Source organism: Scatophagus argus, chromosome 14, assembly GCF_020382885.2.
Source record: "Scatophagus argus isolate fScaArg1 chromosome 14, fScaArg1.pri, whole genome shotgun sequence".
NCBI lineage: Eukaryota > Metazoa > Chordata > Actinopteri > Scatophagidae > Scatophagus > Scatophagus argus.
This window is the reverse complement of record NC_058506.1, coordinates 15,770,112-15,791,894: the sequence shown is the minus strand read 5'-3', so window position 1 is coordinate 15,791,894 and position 21,783 is coordinate 15,770,112. Positions and strand designations below refer to the sequence as shown.

Below are 21,783 nucleotides of genomic sequence, written 5' to 3'. Positions count from 1 at the left end.
TGTTTCCATCATCATCTTTCTGCATAATCATAAAGCATATATTTCATCCTTGGTTGGAGTAGTTTGTTTTTGCACAAGGGATGATGAAGCTTCCGCACTGTGTGGCAACAGAAAATGTTAAGGACTCTCAGAAGCAGTGTGTTGATAAGCCTGCAGAGGGCAGAAACGATCTCTGAGAGGAACAACCAACCGAGGAGAGCCTCAACCACTGAGGAAACATCAGGTTCTTAGTAAAGGAAGGTCAAAATATGAAACAGTATTTTCTCACAGCCCGAATATTGCAAGACGTCTATCACTTTTTCCATGACTATTGTAAGTAGCCTATATGTCCAAGTTGGATCCTGGTCTCATTTTGGTAAAAGTGAAATGAAATGAGCTACACCGGAAGGAGAGGGAGAGCTTAATTTTTAATTTATTCACAATCATACAAACATCATGGAATTTGTAACTCCAGACAGGCACAAAAAAACAGCTCAAAACTCTCAACGGAAAACATGTGTGAATTATGGCAGAAACAGTGGATTTAGAAATGTCTCTGTTGTCATACCACCAGCTGGGACTCACTGAAATATGTCTTTCCTTCTTGGCTTTAAAGTTGATTCTGTTTATATCAATGTCACACGCCTCCAGAATGTGAAACAAAATCCCCAAACACACATATATAATCCTACTTCAAAAACAGAACACTTTCTTGCAACCTCAACATAACACACCAGAAACCAGAAAAGACACAGGAAGTTGTCAAATGTTTGTTAGTATGTACACACAGCAAGAACTAAAATGAGTATTTATCCATGCGCTGTGCCTATGTGGGAGCATTTTGCACTCTTTCCACCCCCCTCAAAAGTCTTTCTTTGTCCAAAATGTTGGTCTTTTGCATACTTTAGGAATTATTTCAGCAGACTGAGAGGAACAGCATGCGAGTCCCTCTAACCCTTTAGCCCTGCGTCAGCACAAAGGCCAAAACAAACATACATTTGTTTAGCAGAGTTGTAAACCTCCAGAGAAATAGTTGAGGGGTGGTGGCGGAGGTGGTGAAACTATTTAACTAAAAGCGTGAAAATATCTTTCAGCTTGGCAGGGTTTACAGTTTCTGAGAAAAACATTTTTTAAATTATATTTTGAGTTATGTTTAAGGGGGTTACTAAAGCAGCTCTGCCTCTCTGTGGTCATTGTTACATAAATATCATACACACAACAGTCAGCCCATGCACTGGAGCAATTTTTTTTCTCATTAACAGCCAACAGGTAGAATTTCCTGAGGGATGATTTTGATCACTTTTTGACTTCATAGGAATTTCCTGTTGAAAACACAGCAAACACCGAGAGGAGTTCTGTCATTCTGCTCAACAACTAATCTCTACACACATAACTGAGACATTCGTAATTCACGCTCACAGCACATATTCTAATGTAGAGCAGGGGCTCACATCACTCTTAAACAACTCTCTAATGTCTCTGGTTGAAGATTCAGCAAAAAGAAATTAATACAACTATAACAACTACTGACAAATATCAATGTAGACACTAAAACGTGAGTTTCTTTAAAAATTAGGGTCAAAAGTCATTTTGATTCAAAAGCGCGTTTTTATTCAGGGCTACCAAGAAGAGCTTTTTAACTGAAAGCTGTGTAAATTTAAATAAACTCCAAGGCTACATGAGTCTAAAAGTGGCTACGCTGTGGAGGTAGAGGAGAGAAAATTAGTTTAAGACACCTGAAGTAAAGATCGTGGACTTTCCTCTTTAAAAAGCAAAACAGTATTTCAAGTATCATGTGTCACTTCTGCAACAAGGGGACATTGGGAGAAAATATCAGTGATATAATTGCTTACTTATAATCTGCTTTAGAGATTTAGCTCCTCTGTATGAAGAATGGCTCCAGCATGAAATCATCAAGACTTAGTGACATCAAGTATGAAATTAGATGGGTAGAAGTATTTGTACACAATCCTTAATGTTGCCGTGTGTGCTTGTGTACCTTTCATTTCAACATTCCTACTTAAAATTAATGACAAAACAAACAAACAAAAAAAATGTCTGAATGGATGGAGTAAGGCTTTCACTTGACATTATTTTGAACAAATCTGATTTGAAGAAATGTGCATTTATGTATCATTACAAAGTGCTTTTTTTCATTCACCCTTTTTGGTTTTTAGTGCCTTAATTTGAAACATATTTTTAAAAAAGAACATTAAAAAAAATCTACTCCATCTATGATACATTTTACTGACTTGATACAGTACACTTCCCCTCTCAGGCTACTCTCTCTCACCGAAGCCTTCTCACGGGTCAAAATACAATCTTAAAGCTTATAATAGGTTTACGCAGGTGCAGATAACAGGACTGTAGCTCTAACATCTTAATGAAAGGTGAAGGACAGCTGCTGGATTGCTAACGGGGGGCACAGAGTTTCCACCTAGCAGCTCTAATGGAAAACATTCCACTGCAACGCCAGTATCAAGGCACACAGATAAACAGTTCAGAACAGATTCTCTGTTCAAAGTCAACGGACACACGTACATCATCTCAGTAAGAAGTCCTCAGATGCACCCTGCAGACTGTGCACACCGACAGTGGGCAGAGTTTGGGTGGATAAGTGTTCTGCGAAGCCTTGCTTGACGACAGCAAGGCGAGAAACTTCGGTCTCAACTGTCTTTATTGCTCATCTCGTGTGTGACACGTAGTTATGAGAGGAGAGCAGAGGGCATGATGAGTTCCCCATCAAACTCTTTTAAAGGACAAAAGAAAGTCACAACAGGGTGCAAAGCGTTGGAGATACCAGCTGGACCACATATAATCCACGCCTAGTCTGTCTACGTGTCAAACCCAGTCAGAAAAGTACAGCCAACACTCTCTTTACGCGTATTTTTGAATATCGTCCTTCAACGCAAGTCGAGAAGGAAAGGAGCAATCAGTGCTTTCATCGCTCCGCCCTTCACAGATTCAGGCTGTTGGAGAGGGCCTCCAGCTGCTCCTCGGCCAGCCTTTGCTTCTCCTCCAGGTCCTTCTGCCGGATGAGCAGTGACGCCTTGGTCTGGATGAAGCGCCGGTAGTCCTGCAGCTGTTTGGCAGACAGCTGGCGCGACAGGAAGGTGGAGACCAGGTTCTCTCTCCGGTCCAGATTATCCTTCAGATCTTTGGCGTCCTCCCTCTGTTTGCACAGCAGACGGTGGCGACTGTCCAGAGATTGCTGAGTGCAGAGACAGAGTGTTAAGAAGAAGAACTACAGTGATCTTGTTAATAGGTTAGAACAGGAGAGAATTCCTCTCTCTCTTATGTGATATTGCTGGGGAAATACATATCAACAAGTCTTGTTGTTGAAATTTTAACCTTATTGTGGTGTGGAATTCATGCATTGCAGAACAGCAGATGCTAGAACTGAAGAAATTCAGAAGAAATTTTAGGTTCTATATCTTGTTTTAATTGAACAGTAATATGTTGTTTGATCCAAGAGAACTGTGAAAGTTGGTGGATCAAGTTTCAAACAGTCACAGGAAAGGAGGTGCAGTGTTTCCTTATGTCAACAGAGGGCAGGGTAGATACAAATGTCAACGAAACCGGGCTGGAGTTTCGGTGAGTCAGTGTAAATACCAGTGTTGCTGATAACAGCAAGAAAACAAATGAGCCTCTAACAAGCCCTCAGTATGCTGCACGTTCAGCCAGGCTTTTTGCAGATGGACAAACTAACAAGGAGCCCTTTCAGGGGTAAATCTAGCAATCCAATGCGTCCATGCAAACTTAAATTGAAGCTGAAAAACACTGGGACGCACAATCAAACAGGATATTCAGAGGGAAAACAAAGCTCAAGTCAGATCCTGTGACGCTGCCCGTGATAATATCTGAGACCAAATTCATGGCTCTAATTCAAACTAAATTAAACTAATGGATATTTTTAATAAATAAATGAGTGACGGTCAACCTATTTTAACACAGCTACCTCAGATGTACCATGATAGCATTCAAGTAATTGTTTCTCAGTATGTCAAACCAGAAAGTGCAGTCCAATCCAACTGCAATATAACCAAAATAATCTTCAAATATCTGACAAAGCAGGCAGCTCAAACACAGATAAGCTAAAAAACTGGCAATTACACACAGATAAACAACATATTTTGAATTCCACACAGTGAGAAACCTTGACTCCGTTAAAGTTACCCTTCAACTTTTGGCTTCAAGTGGCATGTTTGCTCTTCTAAAGTAAATAGAACGAGAGTATAGCTGAGGGCATGGGAGCAGCAACACGTTTCACTCATGGTTGTGTGTTCACCAGAAGCTCTAAATGAAGTGCTTTGAATCACGAGAACTGTGAGGTTATGTCACAATGTTCTCCCCAGGAGCACTCGCTGACAGCATGCTTTTACTTGCATGTCTTAGTGTGTATGTGTAAACAACTGCAGGGGGAAAAGGTGGGAGTGTAAATGGGATACTAAAACATGGAGAGCGTTTAATAGATTTTTATCGCATCTGATTTAACCTATTCAGTTGACCTTTAACCACAGAAATCAGTCAGTATCTTAATATGCCCTAAATTCATTCACAATGTTAGTAATCTCTACTGGGTTCCATGCTTTTTTTGTATGAATTCTTTGCGTGATCTGAATAATTACATCACTCATAAACCAGAAAATCCAAAGACAAACAAAAGACAAATATGGATGATGTGAAAAGGATTATGTTAATTTGGTTATTTCTCACATCTCTTTAACTGTAGAAATCTTGGAATCCAGATGTAGGAAGGCAGAAAGAAAGAACAAAAGAACTAAAGAAAGAAAGTTGATTCCTCACCTTCTCCTCAGCATCTGTGTATTGGTCCACGGTGCTCAGGGCGTTTTGTACCCTGGCCAGCCGAGCAGAGAGACACAGCAGCAGGCTTACTACCCTCTCCAGGTCTCCTATGAACAGGCTGTAGCGCTCCAGCTCCACAGGAAGACAGCCCTCACGGACCAGCACTTCAAGGGTCTCCCCAAGGGCCACGTTCTCCCGAATCTCTGCCTGGAGGGGACCTTTCATCTCTTCCAGTGAGCGCAGTCGCGCCTCAATATAAGTCACTAACAGGCGCTGTTAATTCAAGCAGAGCAGGTAATGTGTGAGAGATTTTAGGCAAAGATGTGCTTCATTGGTCCAAATGAAAAAAAAAAAAAAGTAGAGAAAAGAAAAACTTGTCAACCAATGTTGACCGCATGTTATTAGACTGTAGGTGAACCATTAAAGCATTTATTTATATTTTCTGAATAAAGGCATACTGTATCAAGAGTGAGTGTAGACAGCAGTCAGGAAGAGGGAGGGGCTATGTGTCAAGCCAAACATTAGGCAAGTAGGAGACACTGATAAGAGACAGACAGTACATCATGTGATAAGAGAGACATAACTATTTCAGTCTGAAGTGAGCTTACTTAAGACCAAATCATCCAGATGGCATCAGAATGAAATCACCACAGAGTTACTGTTTAAAAAGAGCAAGATCACAGTTCAAAGTGTACCATAAAAGTCCCATTTAATTTGCAGGCCTGTCTGGTTTCTGGTCGTTTGTAATGTATTTGCATCAAATCAGTGACAACTTTTAAGAAGATACACATTTTTGGCCGCACACTGCTCTCGTTTTGCTTTGTTGCAGCATGTTCAGAATGGCTCATTTCTCTTTTGACTGCAAAAGATTACTCCCACTTCTCTGTCTTTCACTGCTTTGCATAAATTACCTTCTTCTCAGCGATGTCGACTTTGCTCTGCAGGTCTGCGCTCAGAGTTTTAAGGCTGTCAGGAGCAGAGGAACAAGGAGATGCTTCAGTCATCCTTCCTTTGACTGTTTCAGCACTGGAGGAAGAAACACGTGTTTAGGTCAAGCTAGTTTCCTTGCACCCCACTTGTGCAGCCAATAAATCCCGCCATGACAATCCAGCAGAGAACTCTCAAACTTTGAAACTTTCTGTTTCAGTTGTGTCACACACAGTGTCTTCACGAGGAGGATGCTCGGTGCAAAGTGCCACTGTTATTTCCATAATACAAAACACTGAAATGCAACTGCACATTCTCTTTGTGTATCAAGTGTGCTTACACCAGCAGAAATCTTAGTGCATTTACTGGAGTAAGCAGATCGCCAGGTGTGTCTGAACATGTGATGCAACAGAATGTAACATAGCACTCAGGGAGCTCGGCTCTTGAACTGGTATTAAGTTTCGCAGAGAAACACTAAACTAGGAACCATAATTAACTTGACCTTGTCTGTACTTTTCACACTGTGTCATGTCTATAATAGTTTCAAAGATGTGAATGAGATGAATTACTCTTTCTATCCACGCAGCCATGTGTATATACAAGTTAAAGGGTTATGTAGACACCTGAAAGGAGGGGAAATCAAGGATTTTGGGACATTTAGCTCTCTTTATTTGTATGCTAATTTCCATTGTTTTACAGTCATTTTTACAGTCAGGGATGCCTCCTCTGACTGAGGAAGTTAAATGCTTTCAAGTAGGCCAGAAAAATGTCCATTATCGCTTAGTGGAAACTAATGGGGGTTTATTAAAGAAGATCAAAGCTGAGTTTAGCTTCAAAGTGTTTTGTTTCTGGACATTAACATTCACCTTTCTGCTTGCCCTTTCTGCTCCTGTTTCTTCTTGTAGTGTTCCTCCATCAGCAGCGTGTCCTCTGACAGCAGCTGCTCCATCAGCATCAGTGCTGTCTTACGATTGGCCAATGGGTAGAGCACTCTGGCCAGTGATTGGTCTGCCTTGACCACTGCTTCTACAAGCTCTTCCCACTGTGGCCTTTCCACAGGCTTCTTCAGACTGTCTGTTTCTCCCTCTGGTGTTCCCCTCTCCTCTATCTCCTGGTTTTCTTCTGACTTCTCATCTTCTGTATCTGGATTTTTCTCCTCTTCCATCTGCTGACTGATGTCTTGTTCAGAGACGGAGGTGCAGGGAGACCCAGATGTTTCACTTGTCTGCATCGGAGTGGCTGAACCACTGGACTCGTCATCAAAAACCTCATCTGTCAGGGGTACGGGCTGCACTTCCTCTTCGTTCTCTTCTTCTGGAGAGAGAATCCACAGAGATGGATCTGTGGTGACGCCGCAGCTCAGAGACACTTCATAGTTTGAATCAGGCTTTAGGGCGTCAATGCCTGGTTCATCCACTGACTGGTCTCTTTGTGAACCAGTCACAGAAAGACAAGTCTTGTCTCTGCTGGAAGAAAAAATAAAATAAAATACGGTTCGGAAGCACACCTTACCAAAATCGTACTTGCAATTTCACAAACACCTGTTAGATTTTTAATTTAGTTGGGTAAAGGGTGACATATTCAAATGAAGACAGCACAATGAACCAGGAGAAGTCAGGAAGTTGAGGCTGAAAATGGTCTGGCATGTTCTATTAGTGAAACCATTTCACAGAGGAAGCAAATGCTGCATTTGTATGGAGTTCAAACTTACCTGGAGCTAGGCCTATTTTCACAAGGAAGCCTTGTCTGGGTGGGGGAGGACGAGGTGGATTTGATCTCTCTCTCACTGGCCTCTAGACCTCTGGGGGAAGGGGGGTTAGATGAAGTCTCACTGGGCGGCCTACTGGACCTCAGCACATCTGTGACAGGGCCACGAGATCCAGAATGCACCCTGGCCCGGGAAGAGGAGGAGGAAGAGGCTGGGGAGGTGGATCTGCTGGAGCTCCTTGTTCCTACTGTGGCATCATCCCCTGGCTCCGAGTTCTGCTTCAGCAAAGACTTTTTCTGGATTTGGTTTGGTGTCTGTCCCTGACCGCTCTTTTGAGAAACAATCTCTGGTTCTTTCGCCACTTGCTCTGTCACATGCTGCTTCTTCCTCTCTCTGTTCTGCACCTGGGCTTCTCTGACTTCAGCAATGAATGAAACGCTCCTCTTGTCTCTGTCTGGTCCTCCTGATCCGGTCGAACACCTCCACAGTTGATCCAACTGCTCAGAACTTTTACTCAGGGCCGATGGTCTTGTTAACTTAGTTGCCCCGAGTTCTTCCATGGACTTCCCCCTTTGTGCAACCACACGAACAAGCTGCTGGCCCTCGCGGACTGGCGTTATTAAGGAGACTTGAGCCGCATCCTTCTGGGGACTGACATTGACATTCATTTTTCAAATGTGTGACAGAAGCCACAGAGTCATACAAACTATGATTACTCCAGAACAGAAATTCTAGGCCTTAAAACTAAATATACAAAGTCTGCTTTTAATTGTCACATTTTCAAAAGCTCTTCAAAGACATAGAAGGACTCTGGAAAATTTTATTGTGTAAATGGCACTAATAATTTAACCTTTCTATAAATCACAATGTAGTTTTGCAAAACAGACCAACTCCTTGAAAATGGGTCAGCCAATGACTCTTCTTTTACAGTTTATGCATACATTTTTTAAAAGGAATGCTGGAGCATGTGGGTGTTGACTTTCCAGTGCCGCAATGAATCAAGCGGAGATTTATAGTCTGTGCCGCAGTGCACACATCACTGACCTAATACTCTCCTGACCTAAAACCATTAAAAATGTCCCAATTTGTCTGCAGTGCTGGTACATACCTCCAGGTTTCCATAGCATTAACTGGTGATGGATCCTTCTCATTTTCAAGTATCTGCAGAGCCTGCAGAAAAACCAAACGCATAAATTACATTTGAAGTAGCATACTTAAAACATACTTAAAAAATATTCCTATGAATTCAATAATTTGTAAAATGAGAGACAATTACATTTCATATACTTGTGATAGAAAGCTTATCAGACACTAAATTTAAGCTGTGAGATAAACCCCAAAACCATGGTGTTTAGGATTTTGGTTTTAATACTATCTACTAATGCAATTAGCCTTTAGGAGACAGCTACTTGATCTTACTTCAAGCGTGTGTGGTGTGGATGTGGATCTGTTCCTGAAGAAACTAGGTGGCACTGGCTGGTCTAAGAGACTCTCCACTGACGCATACTTCACTTGAGATGGACCTTGGCTCTCCCTCCATCTGGGTTGATTCAACTGGCCAGCATACTGGCCTGAACAAGACTGAGCTGAGAAGAACTGGGCATACCTGTTTTGTGAAAATTAAAATAGAAAACTTAAAAAGTTTGATTTGATCCATACAACAAAAAAGAGCATTAAGTAAATCTCTTGTCCTCTGGCTCAGATTCTCTTTCGTACCTGATGGAGCTGGTGGAAGAATCAAGGATGCGGCCTGCAGAGTGCGGCCTGTGGAGTTTCTTCTTGATATTTTTGCCTTCGTGGTTTCCTGATAGAGGCCTGGGACCCCAGTCAAATGGTTTTTCCCCCAGAGAATGTCTCTGCCTGGATGGAGGTGGTGCCTGAAGCACTGGTTGCTGTGGCTCAGCCACTTTCTGACCTGTTTTACGCTCCATGTACTCCACTAAGGCCTTGTGTTGCAGATGTTTTAAATTGGTCTTTGAAGCGCTAGGGGCTGAAAGGGCTCGGCCTCTTGGTTCAAACATCTTCCGTCGTGCTGCAACCAGTCCCTGCTCTCCTTCCTGCACACGTTCCTCTACCTCGCATTCAACTGCAAACAGGTTGTCACTTTCGTTGCCAAAAGAGCGGCAAGCAGAGTGGATGGGAGCACCACCGAGATGGTTGAGTTTCTCTGGTTCAGAATAGCACATCTTCTTCTGCTCTGGAGTTAAGCGCTTCCTTCCTCTGATGCGTGCTACCTGGGGCTGGGCCACATTTGCTGGTCTTCCATTTTCCTTTTCAGTCTCATTGTCAACCTCCTTCAGAACCTCCTCGACTTCTTCTTTTATGCTCCCCCTCTCTGTGTCCTCAGAGGTCACAGAGGGAGTGAGTGTGTCTGTGGAGGCCTCAGAGTCCTGCGAAGAGGAGAAAGCATGAATAACTGTAGGCCTCAACTCAGGTTTTTGCCTGATGCGGTGTGGCCATGAGAGCTGCAGGTCCCTCCTTTTGAATGATGTCTCCCTCAGGACTTTAGACTGGGCATCCTTCAGCTTCTCTTTGTAGTACTTCTTAAAGGAGTCATCCAGGGTGTTACAGGCAGAGATAACTTCTCCTCTGTCAGTCTTGCATGTGTCAGTTTTTGGATGTCTGTCATTATCATTAACAGCCAAGTCTCCATGATCTATTTTATTTAGGACTGCATCCTTGCCTTTTATACTGAAATCAGCATTCTTTCTGGGCTGTAGCACTGCCCTATTGGCACCGGTGAGGTGGTACAGAAGTGGTGTCGTTTCTTTGTTTATCCTCTCACTGGCTACATCCCCTAAGGGCTGCCGTTTCCCTCTCTTTGCCTGCTCCTCTCTCTTCTGGTGGTTTGAATGTTCATCGATTGACAGTGAAGTGACCTCATTTGTTTGCGTTGGTGAATGTGGTGGGCAGTTTATCTCAGGCCCACAGTAGAATATAGGGTTGTTGGCTGTGTGGCGACCAATCTCTCGACTCTGCACCATGTCGATTTCTTCTAAGGTGTCAAAGCTTCGAGAGGACTGTGTCGAAATAAGGGACAGTCTGCGATTCTCCTGATCCTGGTTCCTGGAGGACAGTTCCCTGTCCTGAGACACAGAAGTCAAAGCCTCTCTCTCATCTGGAATCACACCACTCGAGGTGTAGGAGCTCTCTTGGAGAGGTCTAAACAAATTATCCATTGTGCTGTGGCATCTTTCTTTCTCTCTGAGCTGGTGTATCTCCAGCACAGCAGAGCTCTCACTTCCAGCCTCAGACCCACACACAGTGGCAGAGTGTGTCCTCATACCAGATTCAGACAGCTTACACACTCCCGTGACAAAGTAGAACTGGCCCTTATGCTGGATGCTGCTGTTGATAAAACTCTGACCAGCATTCCAGGGGCGGTTTGGCTCTGATCCAAGCCAATCATGAGCCGAGTGTGCCCTTTTGCGCTGACTCTCAAAATGGCCACTGCTGGTACTGGGATTGTTGTGATGGTCTCCATTACATGCACCGCTGCTTGAAAGATGTCTGGACTTCAGGTGCTCAGGCTGGCTTGTGCCTCGAGGAGGTGATCGGCTTAGGATGTTTGTTGACTTATGCTGCTCAGAGGCAGCTTTGTTATCCGCGATGAAAAGGTATTCTGGGTTCAACGGCACCCTGTTCTGGTCATGAGGCTGGAGGTGGGGGCGGTAGCTTGGTGGCTGCTGGACCTGTGGCTGTTGCTGTTGAGAGCCCCTCCAAACTGGGTATACTGGGTCAGAATTGAGGCCCGAGTTGGCTGCATCTGGGTTAGTCGTCTCAGATCTCGCAGCATTCAGACCATGGGCCTGTGGAGTGAGTCGATTGTGGGTTCTGAGCTGTTGCTGAGGCTGTGGTTGTTGGGGTTGAATTTCAGTGCTGTGGCGGTGGACCCTGCTGTTCTCCAAGTTTTTTGTGGCTATGAAACTATCCAGGCGTGCTGGGACTGGAGGAGGGCGGGCAGGAGGGTAAGCAACCTGGGGTGGAACTCCTAAAGGCGCCTCTTGTTTAGAAAGCGCTTTATTGTTGGTATGCAAACTGTCATTACCATTGTGGTTGTGATGATTTATACTGATGCTGGTATTGTTGCGGTACTGCTGTGAGATAGCTTCCACAGAGCGATAGAGCTGGTCCATGGTCTTTGAGTCAGATTGCAGAACCTGGGTTGGATGGTAAACGGACTTTACATACTTGAGATCAGCATAGTGGCTGAAGGAACTGGACTGCAGGTCATCGGAAAGAAAAGGAGATGGGTAGTCTGGAGCAGTGGACCCACCAGAGAAGGAGCTGTAGGCAGAGTCTCCTTTGCCGTGTTGGTGATGGGCAAGTTGGTCAGCAATGCTTATGTTGGACTTGGCTGGGGAGAGCCGGCTGACGGGCAGGCTCAGAGGATGAAGGTCCACGTTGCTCATTCTCTCAAAGTGGAAGTTGTAGGAATCCATGGAGGACTGGGGCGGATGGCAGGAAGGGAAGGGCAGGGTTTATAAATACGTTGTGCGTGTATGTGTGCTGATGCATGTGTCTTCCTTGTGGGCTAAACTGGGGAAATTACCACCAGCACATTTGCGCTAGTTTGTCCGTCACGCTTATCGCTAATTAGGTCATTTTCCTGCCTCCTTTTTGTTTATTCTAAGCCTCTTGAAATGATCTGCTCAGTAGCTCCTGCGGGAGAAAAACACAAACACAGAACAGACTGGTTATCAGCCTGAAATCTTGACTTAGGAGTCATGTTCAAAAGTGAAATGTTTAGACAAAATGTGTGATCAAATAGAAGAATAGAAAAAAGTTACCGAGAAAGACTCAACAATCATGTGGCGTAGTCTTAAACATGGCATACGTGTTTTGACTGCTTTGCAATGGCGTGACAGTTTAACACAAACTCTATGTAAAACTGTCAAATTGTCACGTCCACTTGAGTAATATCACACACTACATTCTCCAACAAAAACATCTTCATCTACACTGCACTATCTTTATCCATCAGCTGATGATGTTTATAGAAAAAAGGTTGCTAGAGAGCTTTCCACTCAAATAGTATAAAGATAATAGAAAACAGTAAGTCACCACTGATAAATCTTTGTCTGGAATTTCTAGGTCAAATTCCTGTTGTGAGAAATCTTGCTTCATCTGTTATAAGCTGCGAAGACAAATCATACACACACTGACTGAGAAAAATGTTAATTTTTCCTTTTTTCCCCCCAGCACAGCAGAGGTGCTGGTACATGGCAGCGCATAGGGGGAAACCTTTTAACTGTCCTAATTATGCATCTTAACTCCTGATATTTTAATCTTTTTTTTCCTCATTAAACACACTGTCTTCTTGTTTTTTCATTATTATTTCATTATTATTGTCTTCATTACCTATTAACTTGCTGATTATTTTCCTAATCAGTCATTTGTATGGACAGTTCAAAACCCAAAGATACAGAGAAGAGCAGTGAATGCTAACTCTGAAGAAGCTAAAACCAGAGATGTTCTGCATTTTTGTCTGATTATGATAAAGGTTCAACATTCATTTGGTCTTTGTAGATTCTCAGTCATCCAGGTCACCTTGTGTAGACAAGCTTAAGTTGGGGCAATTGGACTTCAGTTTAAAAGCCTTTCACTTCTCATCCAAAAGGCTTCTTCTGCAATGACCTGTGCATTAGGGAGACCAAATAACTGCTCCACAAGTGCATGGACTAATGGTGGTCTAATCAGAACTGAACAAGCCTTTTGGATGGGAGGCGAAACGTCTGTGCTTTTAAACTGAAGTCCAGTTGCCCCAGCTTAAGCTCACCTAGGCAGATTCATTTTCTGTCAATTAATTAACCAACTACTCACTGCAGCTCTAAACATAGAGAAGACGAAGAAGAACAAGTTCAACATGCTGCTGTCACCGTCATGGAGTCAAAATAATGCACCTAGGCAAAACCATGAAGTGTAGACAAGAGAGCCAAATATCTTGTCACTGGCATGGATGTTTCGGTTTGTTTTTGTTACACTGTCAGAGGAAGGCAACATGAGCGCAATTTGCAATATCAGCATATCTATCTTTGCTCACTATACCTTTGACTTTATTAAAATCAGGTGTGTATAAATTACAGTTAGGAACCTTTTAAATCACAAAACGGTGAAATTATCTGTCATCTGTACCAGCTGAAAAAAATCCACTTCGTGCATTCTGAGATGTAAGTAATTTTGTTGTTTCCCAGCTCACAGCATTTACTACAGCTTGGTTTTGTAGGTCAGTACAGTTAACCACCTGTTGAAGGAGTCTGTCTGCCGTGTTGCATCAACGAGGCCTCTAATTAAGGGCCTTGAGTTTGGCGGTGCACGTTGCAGCACACACACGAAAAAATGTCAGGAATTCCATATGGAAATACAGAAATCTGCAAGGATTAGTCAGGTGACAGATGTATAATGCCTTGTTATACAGCATTTGCAGCCATAAGTCTACTAAATGTCTACCTTTTACCCTTATATTTCTGTATCAGCATTTGCTTTATCTTATTCCTTGGCAAGTAATTGCCTAAAATGAGAGCAAGATTAAACTTTCACTTTAACACAAAGTGATACCATTATCAGGGAAACCGTAGAGACCATTATGCTGTGATGGAAGCTGTTTTGCAGATTGTGCTGATTATTATTTTTGCTGTAAAGTAAATTTACTTTCAACTGAGACACAACAAAGCAAAACTTGATTAATAATTTTTGGACCTTTCAAACTGAATCCACACTCACACTTTACAGTCCATTCCTTTTCTGATGACGAGAAAGCAGCAAACCTCAACTCTGACTTGACAGTCAATGGTGGGTTTCTTCAAATTCATTTTTCAGAAGTTTCCTTATTCAAGTACACAGAACTGAATAACCTATAGGGTTAAAATTCCAATAGTTCCTTCATACATATCTTCTGTCATTGGCGGCCATCCCAAAAATCATCTTCAGAACAGAAACCAGCGCCTGCAAGTTAATGATAGGCTTAGATTTTTCTGTGATCTCTAATGACAAAGTAAGTGTAGGCCTCTCTCTCCCCCATGACCTGCAAGCTCTTTTCCATGACTCTGTCATCAAGCTAAAGAAGCTGCATACCTGTCATGCATACACAAAGGTCAATGTTGCTAAAAAAACAGAGACAAGCAAACCAGTTAATCAACTCTCACACTGCAGTATGAAAACCGAGCCTCACAACTGACGGAAGCCCATGAAATGTTGTGCACATTATGAATCAGTTGATTTTGTTTCTTCAGTTTTTAACCAACAAATCTAAAAAACCCTGCAGTAAATGACCACTTGGTGACTTTGACTAACAACTGGAAATTCATTTATTATCAGTTCCAATGAGCAACTTTTTCACAGTATGGCCAAACTTGGTTGGTTGGTTGGCCTGAAAAATCTGGATAAAAGATGATCCTAGGTGGTCTTTTTGCATAATAACAAAACCCACTTTCCAAGAGCCTTCCAAACTACAGTATTAAGGGGGATTCCATGTGTTTATGAAGGGCCTTCTGATCTGTGGGGTTTCTGTGTGTGTGTGTGTGTGGGGTTTCCAGCCCTTCTCTTCCCTCTGCGAACAGAGAGAGGCTCCCAAACAGGGGAGCGCTCAAGTGGAAGTGATGGAGGGGACAGGCAGTGACAAAATGTACAGAGAGGAGAGAGGGAGGAAGGGAGGGTGAGGCAGAGGGTGACCGGACCAGACAAATACCCTCACACGCAAACCACAACAACAAGAGACAAGAGAAGTGAACAATGACAGCAGGAAAGCTGAACACAAGTTGGAAGGCTGTCACAAGGCAGACTGGGAACTACTCAAGAGATCAGTTACTTTTGGACTGGTTTGAATGAAAGCTTACAACCTTGAGAGAGAGAGAGCACGGTTTGCAAGATGAAAATAGAACAACTCACCCAAACTTTGAGTCTAAGTTGCTGTCCTTCCTGATTTCCATCTGAAAAAGGAATATGTTTCCTCAGTTTAAATAAGGGTTTGCTGAATGATTTCCGCCCTTGTTTCTCCCTCAGACCATCTTTCTTTCTCTAAAGAGGGACCAGACCAAGTAACCAGGAGTGCTAGATATTAGAGGGAAGACTTCTAGTGAGTCCCTTCTCCCCCCACTGAGACCGAGACTGCTTAGCGGGAGCCACTGATTGGCCAGCCGATGACGTCCGGCTCTCCGCTGCACAATGAGCGCAGCGGAGGGAATATTTCACTGCTGCAGATAGCTGCTAGTGCTGCCGGACGCCTGAACAACAGAGAGAGAGGGGAGAGGGAGAGAAAAAAGAGGCCTCGCATTCCTGGCTGGCTTCAAAGACAGAGCAGAGCCCGGGCGCCATTCATTCCCAAGGCCCTGAGCCCTGCACATGGAGACTGGCCAAGGCAGGAGGGAGGACAGGGTGGGGTGGGGGGCAGTGATGGTGGTCGGGTGGGTGGGTGGGTAGACGGGTGACCTCCCAGCCTCCACCCCTGAAAAGCAAACACCATCTCCTACCTCACCCTCATTTTCCCCTTTCCCTTTTATTTCTAAAGTATATTGGCTTTGTTGGTCCTGTTTATTCTTCACCTTCTTAAAAACCAGATACTGACAAGTATAAAGAACTAACTCAGATAATTATTAGCCATCTGCAGAAATCTCTAATAATCACTGCTGTGATAATTGACCTCTTTTTAATTTTTTGTTGACAAAACAGTCTACTTGGATGATAAAAGGACAATTAAAACTAAACATTTAATAGACATGTGGTAGGGTTTGTTACATCGAAAAGATTTTGTGTATGACATCAAGCACAATATAAACCCCAGTAAGCATTTAAATACACTATCTGACACTGATTCGTCTGTCATGGGTCAAACTCGCTCTCAGTGACACAGTTAGCTTTCAAACCTCTGGTATGATTGTCTCATAAGGCCGTAGTTGGCCTCTCTTTTGTTTTCCATTGTGGCTGGTGGTGCCAGCGCTCAGCTACGTGGTGCCAGTGCTCAGCAACATATGAGTTTTTGTTACCGTTAGCACAGTGATACAAAAAGCAGGATCAATGTAATGCTGATGGTTTTACTGCACTACATGATGACAACATAAATTTTCTTTGTGCTGGACAAATGTACATGGGATTGAATTAATATAAAATATTTGATTAATATGTGCAGCTGTAGCTTTGATGTTATTAAAAAAAAATACAGAAAATCTGCGCTGAAATTCCTGCTATACAGGCACTAACTACAGCCAGATATTGGTGTTGTGGAATATATAAGACATTTTGAAGTAATGTGTAGGCTTAACATCTGTAGAAATACTTAAAAAAAAAAAAAAAGAATATAAAATGTGAACAAAATGTAAAGTTAGCCTAAGCACTATGTGGCCAGCAAAGAAGCTTTCACTTATTTTGAAAACTGATACCTGATCGATAAAGTGGAACATGGTGGCTAAACATCCACTTAGATCTTAGCTTTAAAATGATGTCCTTGATTTCATAAGTCACTTTCCACACGTGGTTACAAGAGAACTTCATGAAAGGGGTCAATATTAAGTAGAGACATGTAAACAAGGATAAGCTCAAGACCGCTTTCTGCCTGGCAACTAAACTAAGTACTATATAAATGTGGAGGAAGGAGAGAGTGTGCCTTAAGAATCATAAGAATTTAAAGAACTAAAAGATCTAATGTGATCAGGAAAGGTGTCAGACAACAAGGACACATTTTTGTAAAGAAAAGTAGATTTTCTTAACCAATGAATAAGGGAGAGAACATGAGGTGAGGGCTGACGGAAAGAGGGAGCAAAGAGGGATAGGAGGGAGCTGTTATATTTTAGATTATTTTTTTTTTGGCTTAATTGGTGATTATGTGTTCCAGCGTGACCTTCAGCATGCAGCCACGAGACTGGACCACCAGGCGTCTGAGTGAGAAGCAAAAGGCCGAGGTTAGAGAAAGAGAACACGAGACAAGGGGTACAGGAAGACAGAAAAGACGCAAGATATAAAACTGAAAACTATAAAAACTGAAAGGTGAATTCAGAACCAAGAAGACACATTTGAGAGGGAGAGGAAGACGAACGAGACGAGCAGAAAGTTTGGAATTCGATTTTATTTTCTGCTGTCTCCAAAAATATCTGTAAAACCTTAACCTTAACCGAGAACCTTAGCTTTCAGACACCTGTAGTTAATTTTGATTTAAACAGTCTTATCAAAGCTATCAAATAGTCATCATGAATTATTCTTACTGAAAGCAACCGAGTTTAGTAAAAAGGTACACCAGGGTGGCACTGTTGAACCCAGCAAAATGCATCACGGGAACAAACCCATGCCCAACGACTGCCCAAATGTGGCTGCACTGAACAACTCTTGTTTTAACAGTAAAAACCCAAACTCTAACACAAATGTGCTTTCTTTTTTCTTTGCAACTTTATTGAGTGAACCACACACGCATTTATAATACATAACTCTAACTCTCAAGTGACGAGACACTCTTGACAAAAGCCACTTGAAACCTATATCGAACATTTACCAAGTGTCTTCAAATGAGAAAACATGAAATGGATGAAGGAAGCATCAGAAGTACTACTCAAGTCTCCCATGGGACCTAAACGACATCATTCCCATTGTTCCCGATCAAATAGGCACAGAGAGGAAGCTGTGTTTGAAAAGGTGGAAGTGGCCCGGTGTCGAGCGCTGACAGAGCAAAGCATCTAGTAGCGGGAAAGGGAAAGCGGTGTTGCCATGCGGTGTTATCACCAGTGAGGTTCAAAATGTCTATGTGTGCAGTGGTGAGACACTGTGGTTGTGTGTTGCTGGGCAGTGCTCACACCAGTGTCTAAAATCTCCAACTGACCAAGACAAGCTGTCACACTCTAATAAGCTCTGCATTCCTGCCTTCATCTGGCCTTAATATAACTTGACAATATTAACATGTAGGTGACTTGGTTTCATATTGATGTTTTTATGAAAAGTTGGAAGCACCCCAAAGAACCCGACTACAACACTGCCTCCTCTGTATTTGAAGGGATGTAAAACGCTAATAGCCCTGCCATGGCAACGTGGCTTTTACTATAGCAATTAATGCTTACATAATGACACACAAACAAAATGTAACAAGGTTGATAACAGTATAATAATAACAGCACTCCCTGCTATAAAAAAAAATATGGAAAGGATTTTGTATCAACCTTTAACGAGGAACCGCACCAGTCAAACAGCAGTGAGCTTAAAAAGTGAACACAGGCCTCTGCGAATGATAAACTTATTGCTTTCATGTGGCTTCCGAGAAGACAATTACTTTTGTATTAAGGACCCCCCAGGGGGCCGCAATATGATCTAGTCACAGTTAGTTTAACTGGATACTGTTGGAATTCTTCCACACTAGAATAGTACAAGGCTGCAGGCAGAGATTTGCGTGTAGGTGTATTTGGATTGAAAATTCATTACCGGTGTAGCATGTTGTTTTCAGTCTTTGGTATGTGCACTAAAATCTGAGAACATGCTGATCTGTTTCATATCAGTCAGATGTGAGACCATTATAAAAGGGCAATCACGGAAGCTGACTAAATGCTGCCCCAGTGCCATCTCACACACATTTTTATACACGAAATAAAAAAGTTATGAAGCAAACTGTCATGCAATTTCTAAGCACCTTGCAGACCAACAAGCTTGTCTTGGTGCAAGTTGGTGATCTGAAGGAGGAGGTATGACCCAGACTCCAGGAAACCAAGGCCTCGAGGTTCCTGGATCACATGTTTTACTGGCTCACCAGCATCTCACAACAGCTCTACGAAGCAGGAGATTACCTTATTCAGAGCGAAAAGAGAGAGAAATGTGTGATACCACAAACAACAAGGGGGAGCCACGGTGACAAAAGAGGGCCAGTGAGAGGAATGCATGAAAGAAACGACAAAGTGAGAAAGAGGAGATGGCCTGGCAGGAAGCTCAGGACAAACACCACCGAGGGGTGGGGAGAAAAAACACACACACACACACACTCATACACATATACACGATAACAAATGACCCACTTCCTGCTCAAAGGTGGGAAAAGTTTCAATGACTCCATGTCCACATGGAAAAAAGTTACCCTGAAAAAAAGAAAAAAACACCTATTGTTCTTGGGTCCCCAGTGTGTCCTACAGCTCAGGCCTCATCTCTCTGAGCATCCTCTAAAGACACAATGTCTGCAGTCTAAGCAGGACAGGTAATACAGTGTGGTCTACACCTAAAATGTGCTAATGTTTTTATTTTTTCTTTAGCCAGCATCTGTCAACCCCCCCACCTCTGCATAGCTGTGTATGTCATTTTCAATTAATAATTTAGTCGATAAAATGACAGAAAATAGTGAAAAATTACGAACACAATCTGCCAAGCTGATGTCTTCACATAGCTTCTTTTGTTTAACCAACAGTCCAAAACCCAAACAAAGTCAAAGAACCATCATAGAGCATAAAAACAAAATTCACATTAGAGCTGCTGGAACTGCTAAAAAACTGGACATTTTTGCTTAAAAATGATACTTAAACAATTCATCTATGGTCAAAATTGCTGTAGTCTGATTTACTGATGTTCAGCCTATTACTTCAATGCATCATCTCCTTATACAATCAGCATGGCTGTATTGCTGTCACATTACATATGGGGCATAGGTACAGCATAGTATAGCTATGGCACTTTGTACCCTGCCGTGACAACCACAGCGATAATTATGACAGCCTCAACGTAGCCTTTTCTCATCACAGATTTGATGGACAGAATGTGCGCACAGCAATAATGGTACAGTAAGTGGTATAAAATCTATATTTTAGCACAATAAAAATATACACACACTGAGAACAATTACATCAGTGAAGCCACAACAACAAGCAAATCTTGCACCTTGTAAGGAAGACATTTAAGCATGATGTATGTTTTAGTCTGCTTTAAGCTCTAAAGCAGTACTTCATCATCCAGAGTCCCTACCAGTTAGCCCAGCCCGTGTCATCTCTCGCCCTGTTGCTCTGACGTGCTGCAGTAACCATCTTTGTCCTGTTACATAATGAGCTGTGACCCCACCAGCTGAACACAGACACATAACAGATGCATCAATTCACCCATGGAGGCCTGAGAGCTGGTAATGTGTCACCCATGACACTGCATGACTTCACCAATAGCACATGAGATTTAGAACAAAAAGCCAGACTTCCCAGGGAAACTTTGCAGCAAAGTGATTTCTATGTCACAATTAAGGGTCTGTATTAACTCATCCAAACTGTATTTTTTTTAAAAATTTAAATAAATTTGAACCAGAGAAATATGTTGCAGATGCTAATAACACATCAAATACTGAAATGACCACATGAGGACAAATGCCATTAATAAACATAGTGATTTAGAACTATTGATGAAAATGTCAGGCTGACAGGAAATAAATCCAAGCAAATAAGTCCTATTGCAAACAGGCAGAGTAGAGAACAATGAAACCCTTGTGTGAGCCGGTATACATTTGGTCCTTCCAAGTATTTACGGTTACTCATGGAATGTATTAATGCCTGTAAAATCCGAGGCAAAAGCTGTTAATGGACTTATCACACATTATACAGAGTATAATGTTGGGTGACATGAAGGCCATACAATATGACCTGGTTCTTTCTTGCTTCCATAAAACGGTCACTCCCTCTGAATATCTCAGAGGAAAATAATTAATTTTAATGTGCAGTGCCTCGTGTTTAAGAAAAGTAAGTTATTTCAGGTATACAGCAGTATTAATGTAGCGTGTTAGGTTTGTTACTGGTCTTAAAAATAGAATTGAAAGCATGTTGTTTCTGCCTACCATACACTTCTACTTCTATACTGACACTGAGATAATGTAGTAGCAATTATCACACAATGTACTTATAGCCACGTTAGCATCAGGTCAAAGTTTTCACTAATCCAGTGAAGTATCTCAACATCTATGAGATTAACTTGGACAAAGTTTAGTACAGATGTTCACAGTTTCCCAGAAGATGTATTGTAACGACTTCAGCGACCTTCAGACATTTCGTCAAGCACCGCAACGAGGTGAATAAACTTTAAACAACTTTTCTTCACGCTACTGAGACAGAAGACTTTGCCTTGTCTACAGCAATATAAAAGCCATACAATAAAACAATCTACAATCTGTAAACATGGTGACAATATCTAACAGCAGACCAAACACCTGACTCTTTATGGCACTATGGTACTCTGACCGCCAGTGCCTTATCAATGATAGTTTGGCTGATTTGGTTGTTTGCCAAACACACGTGGAAAGGAATGTGCTTGATAAGCAGCAAGTTCAGGTACAGCAGGTAAAACAAACAGGTTGTTTTATTCCCAGCCATTGGTGTGACAAAACAAAATGCATAAACATTGTTCAGAGATTCAAATTTTCAGCTTCCAGTAGCATGCCT

The 21,783-nt window shown here is 42.3% G+C and overlaps 1 protein-coding gene across 4 annotated transcripts in view; it reads right to left on the bottom strand.

Moving 5' to 3' along the window:
• Positions 1–388: 388 nt before the first annotated feature.
• The window catches only part of shroom1 (shroom family member 1), a 32,391-nt gene continuing 10,996 nt past the window's right edge, over positions 389–21,783 (bottom strand). For 2 of the 4 annotated variants that reach the window (XM_046411148.1, XM_046411147.1), the window contains 8 exons: positions 9,137–12,082; positions 8,840–9,026; positions 8,529–8,590; positions 7,424–8,071; positions 6,579–7,178; positions 5,697–5,811; positions 4,786–5,058; positions 389–3,190 (listed from right to left, as the gene is read on the bottom strand). In XM_046411148.1, the coding sequence (XP_046267104.1) occupies positions 2,936–3,190; positions 4,786–5,058; positions 5,697–5,811; positions 6,579–7,178; positions 7,424–8,071; positions 8,529–8,590; positions 8,840–9,026; positions 9,137–11,862 (4,866 nt within the window). In that variant the 5' untranslated portion in view covers positions 11,863–12,082 and the 3' untranslated portion in view covers positions 389–2,935. Of the gene's footprint in view, positions 3,191–4,785; positions 5,059–5,696; positions 5,812–6,578; positions 7,179–7,423; positions 8,072–8,528; positions 8,591–8,839; positions 9,027–9,136; positions 12,083–15,307; positions 15,349–21,783 lie in introns of all 4 variants that reach the window. The other 2 variants (XM_046411149.1, XM_046411151.1) reach the window with 2 other exon arrangements.